Source organism: Muntiacus reevesi, chromosome 6 (assembly GCF_963930625.1).
Source record: "Muntiacus reevesi chromosome 6, mMunRee1.1, whole genome shotgun sequence".
Lineage (NCBI taxonomy): Eukaryota > Metazoa > Chordata > Mammalia > Artiodactyla > Cervidae > Muntiacus > Muntiacus reevesi.
In genome coordinates this window covers 67,308,663-67,323,616 of record NC_089254.1, presented here as the reverse complement: position 1 = coordinate 67,323,616, position 14,954 = coordinate 67,308,663, and the positions used below count along the sequence as shown (strand labels likewise).

General features: G+C 40.9%; 1 protein-coding gene and 1 non-coding gene across 4 annotated transcripts in view; both read right to left on the bottom strand.

Moving 5' to 3' along the window:
• The window catches only part of OSBPL3 (oxysterol binding protein like 3), a 194,276-nt gene that overhangs the window by 59,339 nt on the left and 119,983 nt on the right, over positions 1-14,954 (bottom strand). For all 3 annotated transcript variants that reach the window (XM_065938633.1, XM_065938632.1, XM_065938635.1), the window contains 8 exons: positions 13,623-13,739; positions 13,413-13,466; positions 11,454-11,567; positions 8,070-8,237; positions 7,361-7,484; positions 5,917-6,020; positions 5,619-5,711; positions 4,404-4,560 (listed from right to left, as the gene is read on the bottom strand). In XM_065938633.1, the coding sequence (XP_065794705.1) occupies positions 4,404-4,560; positions 5,619-5,711; positions 5,917-6,020; positions 7,361-7,484; positions 8,070-8,237; positions 11,454-11,567; positions 13,413-13,466; positions 13,623-13,739 (931 nt within the window). The remainder of the gene's footprint in view (positions 1-4,403; positions 4,561-5,618; positions 5,712-5,916; positions 6,021-7,360; positions 7,485-8,069; positions 8,238-11,453; positions 11,568-13,412; positions 13,467-13,622; positions 13,740-14,954) is intronic.
• Positions 13,237-13,359, bottom strand: LOC136171307 (U6atac minor spliceosomal RNA). The gene has a single exon (XR_010663846.1). It is a non-coding gene; the product is annotated as a U6atac minor spliceosomal RNA (small nuclear RNA).

Sequence of the window (14,954 nt, the reverse complement as noted above, 5' to 3'; positions counted from 1 at the left end):
ACAGATTTCCCTGCTGCAGGACTTCTCAGGGTCTTTAATATTTATTGTTTCTGGTATAAATGCAAAGCAAATTATAGTCAGCAATGTTTTGCAAACATTTTAAACCACAGAATTTTGTTTTTTAAAGCGTTTTATGGGCAATGTGTTCCATGAAATACATTTTGGTTTATGTAAAATTCCAAGGACAGAGAAGCCTGATGGGGTACAGTCCATGGAATCGCAAAGAGTCAGACACAACTGAGTGTGCATACACACACACACATACACACACACAAGCTAATATTTGTAAGCCAAATTATCACTTTTAGATTTTAGTACATTTTATTCTGTTTGCTTGTGTGTGTGTGAACACAGACACAAAGCCAGACACATGAACCAATGACACATAAAATCAAACTTATAGTCTACAACACACAACAAACACTTTTTGGGATGGGTGTATATTGATTTTCTACCACCTGATCCAACTTCTATGAAACAGGGAGAATTTAGATGCATTTAACATGTTGAAGAAAAAGTAGGTAATACAGACTATTTACAACACCAGCGGAATTCTTGCCTTGAGTTCAGCTGTTCTAAAATCACAGTCAATAGATTAGTGATGCAGTTAAGAAAGTACAATAAAAATTGAAAGTAACAAAATCAGGTTTACAAAGGAAGAAAGGTCAAGATGCTTCAAAAGTATGAATGGAAGTGAGAAAGAAAGCAAGGTCACAGGACACAGAGGGAACCTGGGAGCTGTCTTCACTTTGTGAGGCCTCTGAGTTACAACCTGTGTAAATGCAACTCTCTGAGATCTTCCAGTCTGGGCAAGAACACTATAACCACAGGAATGAAACCACGCTTGCTGGGCTGCTTATAGAATTTGCTATCTGCAAGCCCTGGGGCTCAGGTTGAAGTTGAATAGGTGCTCCTGGACCTTTTCTCAGAGCATAAATCCAGCAGCCAGCTGGTTTTCACAAAGCCGGAAAGACAGAGCAGCTAGCTGATGCCCATGACCTTGCATGAGGTCAGGCCCACGAATCGGAGGATGGGACTAGTGTATCCACTCAGTACAGCAACCGCTGTCCTGCTGAGGAAGCAGCTTCTTCAAGGTAGCTAAAAGTAGGCTAGTTCTCTTCTGCAGGGAGGCATTATCTTCTCATTTTTAAAAGGACAGTTCATATTATTAAAAAGTAACGGCATTGTATACAAATTCCCTCCCACACAACCTAAAATGAAACAACCTGATTACAAGGGGTCCAGAGAAGGCACAGTGGGGTGTATGAAGATCTTTAAAGGGGTTGGGGCAGGTAATTCTTCCCATTTTATAGATAAATCGTACAACTGCATTGCGAAACATGGACAAAGTTCTATCGGTCGCTTGGACAAGAGTTTGAGGTGGGAATTTGTAAAGAGCATAAATGGTTTCCTCATAACCAACACATTTTAGATTTAGAAGGTAAGGAAAGGGGGAAAGGAATCAGTGATATAAAGGAAGGAAAATTCTGGGTGGTAAGAGGAAACAGAAAATGTCTTCTCTTATTTCAAGCACTGTCCTCCCATGCAACAATTTTTACTCATTTTCTCCTTTAAAAAATGATAATATGTGAAAAAATTTTTTAAAGGCAGAAAGAAGATAATAAGTACTCCTAGTCCCCATCACTAAAACACTGGTATCTATCCTTCCAGATTTTTAAATATGCCTATATATATCAGATTAATATATTTTTCCCCCAAAACAGGATCATGCCTTGTATTTTTTGCTACAGGAGTTCATGGGGTCACAAAGAATCGGACACAACTGAGTGACTGAAGTGAACTGTGTATATCTTCTAATACCTATAAAAATAACCCTGGCTAATTCTGTCTGTAAGGGCAGTGAGACAGCAGGTGAGAGGCACAGACTCTGGGGTCAGGCAAGTTAGGGTTCCAGTCTCAGTCTGGCTACTTTTTACCCTGGGACCCTCACAAAGTTCTTTGGCTTCTCTAAGTCTCAGATTTCTTATCTGGGCACTGATAAGAGGTTACAGTCATACCTACTCTGTGATATGAATTCAAGAAACACTGCATGTTAAGTTCTTACCAGCAAACACTCGGCATGACACTAGGTGTTCAATATCAGGTAGATGATATTATTATTATTATAGCTGTTAAGTATTCTATTATATGATTACACTGCAGTTTAAAAATCTAATCTCTCTATTGTCAGGCATTTAGGCTATTTCTAATTAAAAAAAAAAACTTTCTATTCTGAAATTTCACAGGAAGTTGCAACAAAAATACAGAGAAGTCCTGGGTGCCCTACCTCCCATTTCCCACAGTGGTAACATCTTACGTAACTTTGGTATAACATCTAAGCCACGAAATGGACGTTGGTATAACCTACAGCTCTGATTCTGATTTCACAAGTTTGATATGCTCTCGCTCATAAACATGGATATAAGTATCAGTCAATGCAATTTTATCGTATGTGTAGATTCATGGACCCACCACCAAAATCAGGATAGAGAGCTTTCCATCGCCACCAAGATTCCTCTTACTACCAGCCTTCACAATCACACTTTCCCTCTTTTTCTCTTCCTTGTCCCTGACTCCCATAACCACCAGTCACTTTTCCATCTCTATACATGGATCACTTCAGAAGTGTTATAAGTGTAAGCACATACTATGACACCTTTTGAGACTGGGTATTTTAGGTCAGCATGTTGTGCTTGAGAACCCTTCCACAGTGGCCTGTATCCGCAGATGATTCCTTTTTATTGCTGAGTAGTACTCTTGCCTGGAAAATCCCATGGATGGAAGAGCCTGGTAGGCTGTAGTCCATTGGGTCGCTAAGAGTCAGACATGACTGAGCAACTTCACTTTCACACACTGGAGAAAGAAATGGCAACCCACTCCAGTGTTCTTGCCTTGAGAATCCCAGGGATGGGGAAGCCTGGTGGGCTGCCGTCTATGGGGTTGCACAGAGTCGGACACGACTGAAGTGACTTAGCAGCAGCAGTGATGAATAGTGTTCTGTTGTATGGATATACCACCTTTTGTTTAACCATTCATCTGCTGAAGGATATTTGGGTTGTTCCAGTCTTTGGCTAATAAATCTGCTGTGAGCATTTGTGTACAGGATTTTGTGTGGATTTAAGTTTACATTTCTTTGGGATAAATGCCTAGGAATGTAAACATTGGGTTGTATTTTAAGTGCATGTTGGTTTTACAGAAAACTGCCAAACTATTGTCCAGAGTGGCTGTACCATCTTGCATTGTCACTAGCAATATATGAGAGATTCAGTTTCTCTGTATCCTCATCAGCTGTCTGTACTTTTTTTTAATTTAAGCTATTCTAATGGTGCATAATAATGTCTCATCATGATTTTGATTTGCATTTTTCTAATGATATTGAAGGGCTTCCCTGATGGCTCAGTGGTAAAGAATCTGTCAAATACAGAGACATGGGTTCAATCTCTGGGTAGGGAAGATCCCCCGAAGAGGGAAATAGCAACCTTCTCTAGTATTCTTGCCTGGGAAATCCCATAGACAGAGAAACCTGGTGGGCTACAGTCCATGGGGGTCACAAAAAAGTTGGACACGACTTAGCAACTAAACAACAAATGATATTGAAAATCTAATTTTTGATATGAACAATGCTACAATGGACATTGTTGGATAATATTTTAAAATTTAATTTCATTTATTTATTTTTGGCTATGCTGGGTCTTCACTGCTATGTGGGCTTTTCTGCATGTGTGATGAGCAAGGGCTACTCTTCACTGCAGTGCACAGGCTTCTCACTGGAGTGGCTTCTCTTGTTGCAGAGCGCAGGGGCACTCCGGCTTCAGTCGTTGTGGCACGTGGGCTCAACAGCTACAGTTCCTGGGCTCTAGAGCGCAGGCTCAATAGTTGTGGTGCGTGGGCTTAGCTGCTCTGCGGCATATGAGATCTTCCCAGACTAGGGATCAAACCTGTGTCTCCTGCATTGGCAGGTGGATTCTTTACCACTGAGCCAGCACAGAAGCACATGTCTTTGGATAACTTTTAAGTTAATTCCTGTGAATGAATTCTTGAAAGCAGAACTGCTGAATAGATTTTTTTTTTTTTAAGTTGAAACATGATGTCACATTGGCCTCCAGAAAAGTACCAATTTACACTCTGATCACTCTCATATAAACTGCTCAGCCTTTAAAGTATACCTCAGGCTCTCACCTTCTCCCCTACAAATTAAAGAGAGACTTTCGCCAATACACTCCCTATTACCAATAAAATAAACAAAAAATAAAAATTAGGCTGCCTGAAATCCTAATAGAGCAGAAAATGAACCAGCTAAGAGTCCCTTCTCCAAGGACTTTCCCACATTCAGACAAGCACATAATATTTTCATCAAACACATTGGAAGGAAGAAACACAAAAAAGAAAGAAAACTCATTTACCTTTATGGGCAATATGACACAGATCCTCTTGCATTTTAGAAAACTCTGATGAGGTTTCAGAGCCATCAGAATAATTTTTCTCTTCTCCAAAATCTAGTGTAGACAAATTAGGATTGGAGGAATGCAGTCTTACTGGGCCAGAAAAAGGCTTAGGTACCTGAAGTGACACCAAAGGGAGATATTTCTTTTCAGATGTGAATTGCTTAGACTATTCACTTGTTTCTAAGATTGGAAAGTAGAAAAGAAGAACATTCTATAGAACATTTTTTTAATTGAGTGATAACTTTCAATATGAAAACTCAGGAAAACACTTGCCATGGCAACTTCCACTGGCTTCTTATGAAATAAAAGTGGGTGAGAAATCACATTTTTAATTGGAGATGATCATAACTTTAAGGCTACAGGTTTAAAACGACAGCTAAAGTGGCCAGGCTCTTTCTCATTTATATTCAATTCCTTGCTCCTTGCAATAATTACCCAGGACATAGGTTGCTAATATTAATAGTTAATGGGGAGTAGGTTTAAAAATGTTTTCTTTATTAGCACCTGGTGCTTCTACCAAACAAATCACCTTCTCAGTGGTTTGGAAAACAAATCTCTCTTTGCTTTGAAAGTATTTCAATTCAACCCATAAAGTGCTTTAAGCCAGAGTTATATAAAACAGTTTCCGTAAGTTCCTGATTTATTTTGACCCTAATAATGCTGCAATTTAATATATAATTACTGAGCTGCAAATCTTGGCTTAGCTGTGCATTGGGAAAGTCAGCAGTTAGCGTTATGCAGTGACCTTATGATGGGAGGATGGGACGGTTGGAGAGAAGAGATAGTCTATACAATGTCCTGCTTCCAAAGACTCCAGCCAGTGGGCTCGGAGGGATGGTGAGTCCACGGAGTCACAGAAAAGGTGGACAGACCACACAACCACAGCAGTCACAAATCAAGGTGCACACCCCAGTGGGGACGAGAGCTGGCAGGCTAGGCAGTAAAGAAGGGGAAACCAAAACCCTAGAAATGACTGCAGTCCCTCCAAATGCATCCCATTTTTCCTTTACTCAATAAACATGACACGCTTATTTTAGTACTCAGAAAACCCAAGTGACTGAATTCCTGTTTCTGCACAGGGTATCTGAGAGTAACTGCAGCATAGTCACTTTTCCATGGGCCCCCAGCATGTGTCCCTGAGGAATCCAGCCTGTAGGGCGAAGCAAGGGTTACCTGCAGCGTTCCTTTAGCGTCTTTGCCAAGAGCTCTGGACCGCCACCTCCTGTGTGATCTTTTTTCCTTTTTGGGACTTTCAAAAGCTCCACCCTTTGTTTTAAAACAGGAAAGAGAGAGCACAGACAGTAAGATGCACCAAACCAACAGGGAAAGACGCACACCAGAGTGACCAACTCCATCCCCTTGAATTTGGCTGAAGCAGCCAGCCAGAAAACATCCCTGTTAGTGAAAGGCTGGGAGGAGAGAGGAAAGCCTAAGAGTGCCAGCAGGCAAACAGAAATGAGCGCTGGCTGACCTGGATGGCATTGATAGCTGGTGCCGAATATGTCCGATGCAGGATGTCCATACTTTGTAGGAGCTGGCTCATCTCCACCAGGCAGGTGTGACAGTGCGCCAGGTCTGGAGGAGGAAAACAAGAGCGGAAGTAAGAGCCACTTGTCGTGCATTCAACCTTCACTGTACTAGTGCCAGCTATTTTTCTCATTTATCTATATTGGCTTTTACATCTGTAAAGACAGGAAATTTTACTGCCGTTTTTATAGGAGAGGCAGTAGACTTGTGGTTAAGGGCATAGATCTGGAGAACCAGGCTGCCTCAGTTTGAATGTACTTAACAAACTGTGAATCGTGGCCAAATTACATAACTTCTCTGTGTCTCAGTTTCCTCACAGGCTTCCCAGGTGGCACGAGTGCTAAAGAATCCACCTGCCAATGCAGGAGATGCAAGAGATGTGGATTTAATACTTGGGTGGGGAAGATCCCCTAGAGTAGGAAATGGCAACTCACTGTACTATTCTTGCCTGAAAAATCCCATAGACAGGAGCCTGGCAGGCTACAGTCCATGAGGGGATAATGATATTCAGAGTTCACAGGACAGTTGAGTTAAATAAGTTGATAAAGGCAGAGTACTTTTATTGCTCATATTTATTGAGAAGGCAACATTTTATATCCCCAGATGTGATCCTATCTGCATTCAACAGAGAAAATTGCAATTTTCAGGCATCTTTCTCTGATAGTGGTTCTTAATCATGGCTACGTTTTAAAAATCAACTGGTGAGGTTCTTAAAATTACCTATGTTAAAGTCTCATCCCTGGTCAATTAAATTAGAATACTCCCAGCCTCACTGTTGACTTCCTTTTTAGTTCCATAGGTGATTCTTAACTAAGGTTGAGACCACTCCATATGGCAAGAGTGGCCGCTAACCAGAATCAGTTTGGGAATTGTGAAGAACTAGTGATGCCAGGGCCCCAACCTGCACTAATTTAAAGGGATTCTCTGGGATAGGGGCCTGAGCATGGGTATCCTGGCATTTTAAAAGCTCTCTTACAATTCTAATGTGCAGCCAGGGTAGAGAATACCTGTTTGGTGAGCAATCTCCATTTGATTCACCCACTCACCTCTGGACAGTGATTTGTAAGTTCTTGGATGTGCATCAGAATCATTTTTGGCACTTAAGCCCTGGATTCTGTGATTTAGCAGTCTATGTGGAAATTGGGCATCGCTGCTTAAGGAACTGTAAAGGAAACCTACTTGCACACATACCCAAGAGAAGACATAAAACTCTAAAAGAGAGTGCCTTTTGTTTATCATGAGTGCAGATCTTCATAAGCAAAATCTGACAGGGAACATAAACCAGTCTAGAGGGAGAATATAAATTCACCTGGAGTATAAACAAAATCAGGAAAGTCTAAAAGCAGAGGTTTTTGACAGAAAGAAGCAGAGGTTTTGAGTCACTCTACCTTTGGAGCATTTTTCCATGTCCTCTGAAGACTGTAACCATAAGGGAACTCGAGTCTCACCACCACAAGAAAATGATAAATTGCTTCCGGTTTGAAGCGAATTCTGCTTTGATATACTGCTACGCTGTTCCACAGACGACAAAAGCACATTATAAATGAAGACAGAGCCTGGTGCGAAATCTTTAGGGTAAAGGATAATAAAGTGGGTTGGTTGCTAATGGAAGCCATCTGCCCATAATGAGAAAGAAGCTTCTAGCAAAGCACTCCATCAGAGACCCTGAGAACTCCAGCTGTCTCCCGTGGGGCCATACCGTGCTACAGGCCCCTGAATTCTTCTCCTGCCAAATGATAACCATATGAAAGGACAACACAAATGTTGGGAAAGATTGTGTAGTTCTGTTTGACTATATATATATCTCCTGCATTTTACAGCCAGAAAGCAAACTTAAGTCATTAGTGATCAAGGGAGAGTTGGCATGTTAAATCCCTCTGTACATGCATGCTCTTCTTCAGTTATGATCTGAGCATTAATACATGCTCCTCTGGCCCTGGCTCTGACTAAGGGGACACACAGACAAGTAAAATCCTAGATCAAACACATTCTGCTCCTCCCTATAAACCTCTCCTTCCACAGACACTGCCCCCAAGAGCAGACTCTCCCACACAAAGCCACCTACTTCCTTTAGATTCATGATTGGTAAATCATTACCTTTCTACTTGAAATGGTGTCCATGACCCCAGGACCAGAGTCTGTGACTGTAGATCCTGGGAAAAAATGATTAACTTCATGTGGAAACATGGCGATTTCATTCTGACGGTACATTCTGTGGTGGCGGAGGTTGGATACCCACTCATCAAAGACGTCCTCTGACTTTACCTAGATTGTGTTGGGTCGAAAGGACATAAGAGTGTCACTCATCTAAAAAACAGTTAGTCATCCCATTGAGGTCATTTCTGGCACCTCTTCATGCTAACACATGTAGAACTGTGGAAGTACCAGTTTGTTGACTTCGTTTACATTCATGTAGTCTATGGAACATGTCTATGGAGTAGGAGATGGAAAGTAAGAATGGTCTTCATAAACTCTACATTTAAGCATTCTATGAAAGAGCCAACTGTTATGCTATTATTAAGACATATTAAGCAACAAGCAAGTTGAAATTTATATTTATCCATCTCTTACAAGAAGAAAAAAGAATTAGAAAAAAGCATATTTATCCATCTCTTAAAGCAGTTCCAAGTTCTCTTGTCCCAGTTTCTCATATCCCCACTGAAAACATTACACTTTTTATTAATAAAAAACCTCTTTTCTAATTCAGAGTTTTCAGATCAATCTTCTCTGAACTGGAGAGAATGAACGAATTCTTCTTGAAATATTTAACCTTGTTCATCTTCTCTGATAATGAATGTTACTGAGGAATACATGTTAATGAATGTGAAGGTTATTTATAAGAACATTTTCCCCACTCTTAGAAAACAAAAATCTGATAAAGCATTATCAGTGATTTCCAGGATTTTTCAAACACACAAATACAAACTTTTAGCCATTCTCTCCATGACTATCAATGTATAATTTCTATGAAGAGTAATGTTTGTATGTAGTAACTTTCATTATAAAATACATCAAATGTGCATAAAAGTACTAAAAAGAATATAAGAAGCACCTATGCACCATAAGTATCTCTTAATAGCAATATTTCTATGTGTGTATGATGGCACATTAATACTTTCAAAATGAAAAGTGATAGACATCTATGTATGAGAAAACAGAGCCTCATGAAGAGGCAATATAAATGATTCCAAAAGAATACTCAGTAGGTTAACTTCCAAGAAGAAAAATCCAGGTCAATTCAGTTAAAATCTTTACTAAAGCTGTTACTGAGAGTAAGGATGTGGAAATAAATGTCAGCAACATCCGTCATTTAGGAAGAGTTTGGTTGACATGTATGTTTGTTGTGTTGGTTAGAAATACACACAAGACTTGAAACCCCACCAGGTTCTACCGGATGTGCCATTTACAGGTAGAAGCAACACAGACTCACATCTATTTGTCTCCTTCAGATTATGTTCTTGAAATGTACTTCATTTCCCAGACCTTGCTACTGGGCATTTTATAGGAACCCTGCGTCATTCTTTGTGCTAGTCTACTATCTGAGGCCTTTAAAAATCAGCGCCCAGAGCATTCCTCTTGACCCATTTTTTAACTGGGTTAAACGAGGCAGAAGAACAAAAGCACTTTCTTAAATAACTGACCAGGGTTCTGCGTTAGCCCCTCAGGCAGTTACAGGACCGTGGGTGTATAGCTACTTAACTCTCTGCTGCCCAGACCCCCTTCTATGATAAAGGAGGAGACTGGGACTGGATGGCTCACACTAAAAACTGTCCGACTCTGAGACCATCAACCATGACCTCAGCGAAGTCCACACACGTGCACTCACAGTCATAACGGATGGTCAGAATGGACGGGAAACACAAACGAACTGAAAGTGAATCAACACAGCGTTTATCACGATATTAGTATTTGATGTATTTCGAGACATTCTAGTTCTTTAAAAATTAGGAATTAATCCTTGCTTTTATTCTGTTAAACAAGATGAACAAGAATGGATGAACAAAAATGTATTATTTCCTGACCATGTCAACAGAGAGAAATAAGAGTTGCTGGAAGAACACAGAGAAATTATTTGAGAGGAGGTTTACCACTAAAGCGGTAAACCTTCAAAGATTTTTTAAAAATCTTTTTTTTTTAAAGATTATAGGTCTCTTCCTCCTTTGATTCACATTAGTTGCTCTCAGTCAGGGGTATTATGACCACCCCAGGGGATGTTCAATGACATCTGCAGACATTTGGGGGTTGTGATAACCAGAGGAGGATTGTTATGGACATCTAGTGGGTGGAGGCCAGGGTGCCATTCAACATCCTACAATGCACAAGACAGGCCCCCATGGCAAATAAGTTTCCAACCCACCCTCCAGATGTGCTGAAGGTGAAAAACCCTGTTCTAAACAACTATTACACCCATAAGCACAGAGGCTTAGGCTTAAAAAACAGTATAGATTTGACTGTCCTGGGCAGACCATCAACTACATGTATGTGCTAAACATGTATTTGCCCAAGTACCACAGATATGTCATGGCGAGAACAGGGATACACTAAGATGTGGAGATCATAATCTCATGCTTTTATTTCCCCAACTCTCAGCCCCCATTCCCAATATTCCAAGTAACGTGCCCAAGTAAGACAAGACTCTTACTGTTTTCTCAATTAATTTCTAACCCTCGGTAACACCTAATAATTATATATAATAAATGAACCTATTGAGCTTACTGCGGGTCAGGCATTACATCAAGTTTTCTACATTCAGCTCCACAAGATGAGCAATGTAGTTCCCGTTGCGGGGGCAGGAAGTAGTGAGAAAACTAAGACTTTGAGAGATTCAATAATTTGTCAAAGGCTGAGAGCAAGTAAGTAGCCAGGTGGTCAAGATCTGAACCAGATCTGGATCTCCAAAGCTCTTGGTGCATGCTTTTAATTATCTATACGACCTGTAGCCGAAGGGGCAGAATGGAGTGAAGCACTCCATTTCAGAGATACTATTTAGAGACCCGTCCTTTAGGGGAAAAATTTTTAACATCACTGTGGTATGAGAATTTTAATCCCTATAAAGTTAGTTGATGTTGTAAGCCAGAGCTTCACAGACTAAAGATCATATTATATTTCAGGAAACACATTTTATTCTATGGCAAATGGTTCTTCACTAAAGATGGTACTGCCTGGGAGTAGAGAGAGTTTGTATTTGAAAACATGAAGTGTTTTTTTAGGTTACTGATGTCACAGTCACAATGGAGGAGGGATATGAGGGAGAAGAGACAAGGCTGTTGAGTTTATTTTATTGAGTCCCAGTGTGAGAGATTCTCCTACACAATGAAGAACTGTCCCATCCTTAGAAATACTTTCCTAATGAAGATCTTCCACACGTTGGCTGGATGTTATGAAATTCAAAAGGCATCACCAAAGGTACTGTAACTGACAATTCCTTTGTAACATAAAGGATCTGTGCAAAGGGAGACAGCACCTGGGCAGCAGTCTCACCTTCAGATGGTAAATGTGCTCCTCGGTGTCCAGGTCTATGCACTTGGATGACTTCTTCACAGACATCACCGAGAGCCCGACGTCAATGCAGCCATGCAGCTTTTCTCTCTCGATCTGCAGAGGCACGAAGGGGGCCCCCATGAGAACCACGGTGTTAAAAGCCACCGGAACACCCTTGACACTCCTTTCCATCTCCCTCCCATTCCACATCCAGTAATAGTTAACACAACAGCCACGCTTCTCCAGTACTCAATGTGAACCAGTGCTGAGCTGACTGCTGTACATGCGTCATCCTATTTAACCTAAGGGGAGACCGAATTGCAGAGGGTTAACTAACAAGCAGAAGGTAAGGAAAGTCGAAAGTTAGCCCTGTGGATTGACTCCCACAGCAGTGAATTCCCCTGTTAATGGCACTGCTTCCTGCAGGATTTCTGGGGTCTAAATTCATTTGGAAGTGATTTAAAAAGAGGAGTAACTTTGTTTTCTACCTCTGTGACTCTATTTCTGTTTTGTAGTTTCATTTGTACTCATTTTTTAGATTCCACATATAAGCAATATCATATGATCATGATATTTCTCTTTGTCTATCTGACTTACTCACTCTGTATGAGAATCTCTAGGTCCATCCATTTGCTGCAAATGACATTATTCCTTTCTTTTTTATGGCTGAGTAATATGGTTACCAGGGGGAAGTGTGGGGGGGTGGGGAATTGGGAGGTTGGGACTGACATATTGTTCATATGTCAGTCCCAACACTACTATACATATACACTACTATATATAAAATAGATAACTAGAAAGAACCTACTGTATATAGCACAGGGAACTCAATACTCTCTAAGGACCTATGTGGGAACAGAATCTAAAAAAGTGTGGGTGGATGTATAACTAATTGACTATGTTATACAGCAGAAACACAAAATTATAGATCAGCTATACTCCAATAACAATTAATTAAACAAAACATTTTTTAAGCTGAATAAAACATAAAAATGAAAAGAGGAGTGAGGAGCTAAGACAGGCCGCTGTGGGTCAGGCAGTATGGCACGCTTCTGCAGGCAGCCCGACAGGGTGGGCACCATGGGAGAGGAAGGCGGGAGATGAAGTGCTGGGTGAGAGAGGGCTCCGTGAAGGTAGGACGAGCAGTTATCCTCAGCCCTGGTGGGCCGTTTGCCTGGTGTCCACACACAGGGGACTCTCCTATCACCTTCACCAAGGACCTTCCCCACTAAACCCCTCAGTCCCCACACTAGTTGGAGGACATGTCCTGGGTTTTGTTCTCTCCCCACTCAGAGAACCCCATGGTACAACCCTAAGACCAGAACCCACAGCTGGATATCCAGTAGAGTGTTGAGAGGGGCCCTCACCCCTCCACTTGGGGGGTGAACTGAGCCCACACTGAACCTAGAGAGGAGACAGAAGGGAACAGGTACCTCTGCTCCCTAAGAAAGAACCACCACCACCCTCGTGGTTTCCAGCTAGGGAAATGCAATCCCAAATGTAGAGTCTCATCCACGAGCTGACACAACCAGTGTGTGTGCTCAGCTGCTCAGGTGTGTCTGACTCTCTGCGGGCCCATGGACTGTAGCCTGCCAGGCTTCCTGTCCATGAGGATTCTCCAGGCAAAATACTGGAAGGAATTGCCATTTCCTACTCCAGGGGATCTTCCTGACCTAGGGATCAAACCTGGGTCTACGGCACTGCGGGCAGATTCTTTACCGATTGAGCCACTATATTGTTGTTGGATACATTGTTCAGTTGCCCAGTCGTATCCGACTCTCTGTGACACCAGTGGTTAGATGCCATGAAGTAGGTGGCAATGCCTTAACCATATGCATGTTGTCAGGCCCAAGAGCCTCTGCCATCCTCATCAAGGGGAGTGCTAACCTCTCCTTTCATACAACATGAATAGCCCTGGAGAATTCTTCAATAGCATACTAGATTAACAAGACCACTTACGTCAGTTTGGTTCTTGGCATATTTCAAGATTCCTTTGTCCAGATAGAAGAATCTCTGTGGGGAACAAAGTAGAATTCATTAAGATATTCTATTTAAATGTCCTTCTCTTGGTGTCCTTGCTCAGCCTCAACTTAAATATAAGTGCACAAGAAAAGGGCCTGAGTAGGGAATGTGGGTGCAAACAAAGGTGAGTCCCAAGCCAGTTCTTACCTTATGCCAGCCTTTCAAAGGCCATTTTCTCTTTTTCAGCAAAAATCCTTTCTGTATTGGTGGTTCTTGGGTGTAATTCATCTCTCCCCTCAGTCCTTCCACCACTTCCCAGCTGTCCTGTTCCAATGAAAGAGTCTGGGCTCAATGATTATCTTTAAATGATTATCAGGCTCAATATATACATAATAGTAACATTAAGAAGCACTTGATCCCATTTGTAAATCCATCCAAGATGATGAGATTGGCTGGGTGTGCTGGGGAAAAGAAATTCAGGCTTAATATATGTACAATTCTTAGACTTTACAGATTTAATGCTACAATTTAGTGGCATCAAATTTGTCTGTTTTTCAGGAGCTCTCTCTCGGAAGGGAATGTCTCTTCCTCTTCTGGTGCTTAAACCTTGACAACCACAGCTAAAGGTAAGGATTTTGCTGTAAATCCTATTTTTATTCCCTTTGCATCATCAGTTATTTTCACTCACCACTAGGCTTCAGTCTGAATTTGAACCCAAAGCTATAGACATCAAGATGAAAACTGGGCAGGAGGGGATGGTGTAGCTGAGAAAATTGGCCAAAAAGTGTGAGAGTGCACTGTGTTGGTAAACATAATAAGTTGTTTGAAATAAAGATTTAGTCACACTATCTCCAAATGAAATTGTTGGAAATCTTGAAGCATCAAAAAGGTGGTTCTGCAACACATATTTTCATCCACTTTTCCCAGAAATTTTGTTTTCTCCTCCTTTCATTTCAAAAACTTGGGGTGGGGGCAGTGTGGAGGAGGGTACAATTATTGCTCTACTAAGCTGTTTGCAATTTGGGGGGACAAATAGTTATTATAATAAATTTTCCATTGTCAGCTATTTAGGTTATTTCAACTAATTGGCTAAAAAATAATTTTAAAAGGAATACTAAAGAAAAACACTAAAAGTTCTAAAAAGTTATTTTTAAAAGCTTGAAAATGCACATATTCATTGCAAAATTATCCCAATGTAGACCAAATTGGCAACACTTCAGTGGTTTTCAAATTTTTTATTGTTATTATTATCTTTTGTTGAGATATAACATACATTATATACACAAATCTTAAGACTGCAACTTGAAGAATTTATAAACCTATACCTACCATCCATATCAGAGAGAAAACATTTCCAACTCAGGATATTTTAGTTTTGACAAACATGCCTTTCCCCTCCTCAGGTTTACTGAGCTATTACTGACCTATAACATAGGAAGCTTTAAGATGTACAAAGACGTGATTTGATAGACTTCTATTCCCTCACATAATTACTGTTTGTGTGTGTGTGTGTGTGGTGATAACATTTAAGATCTACTC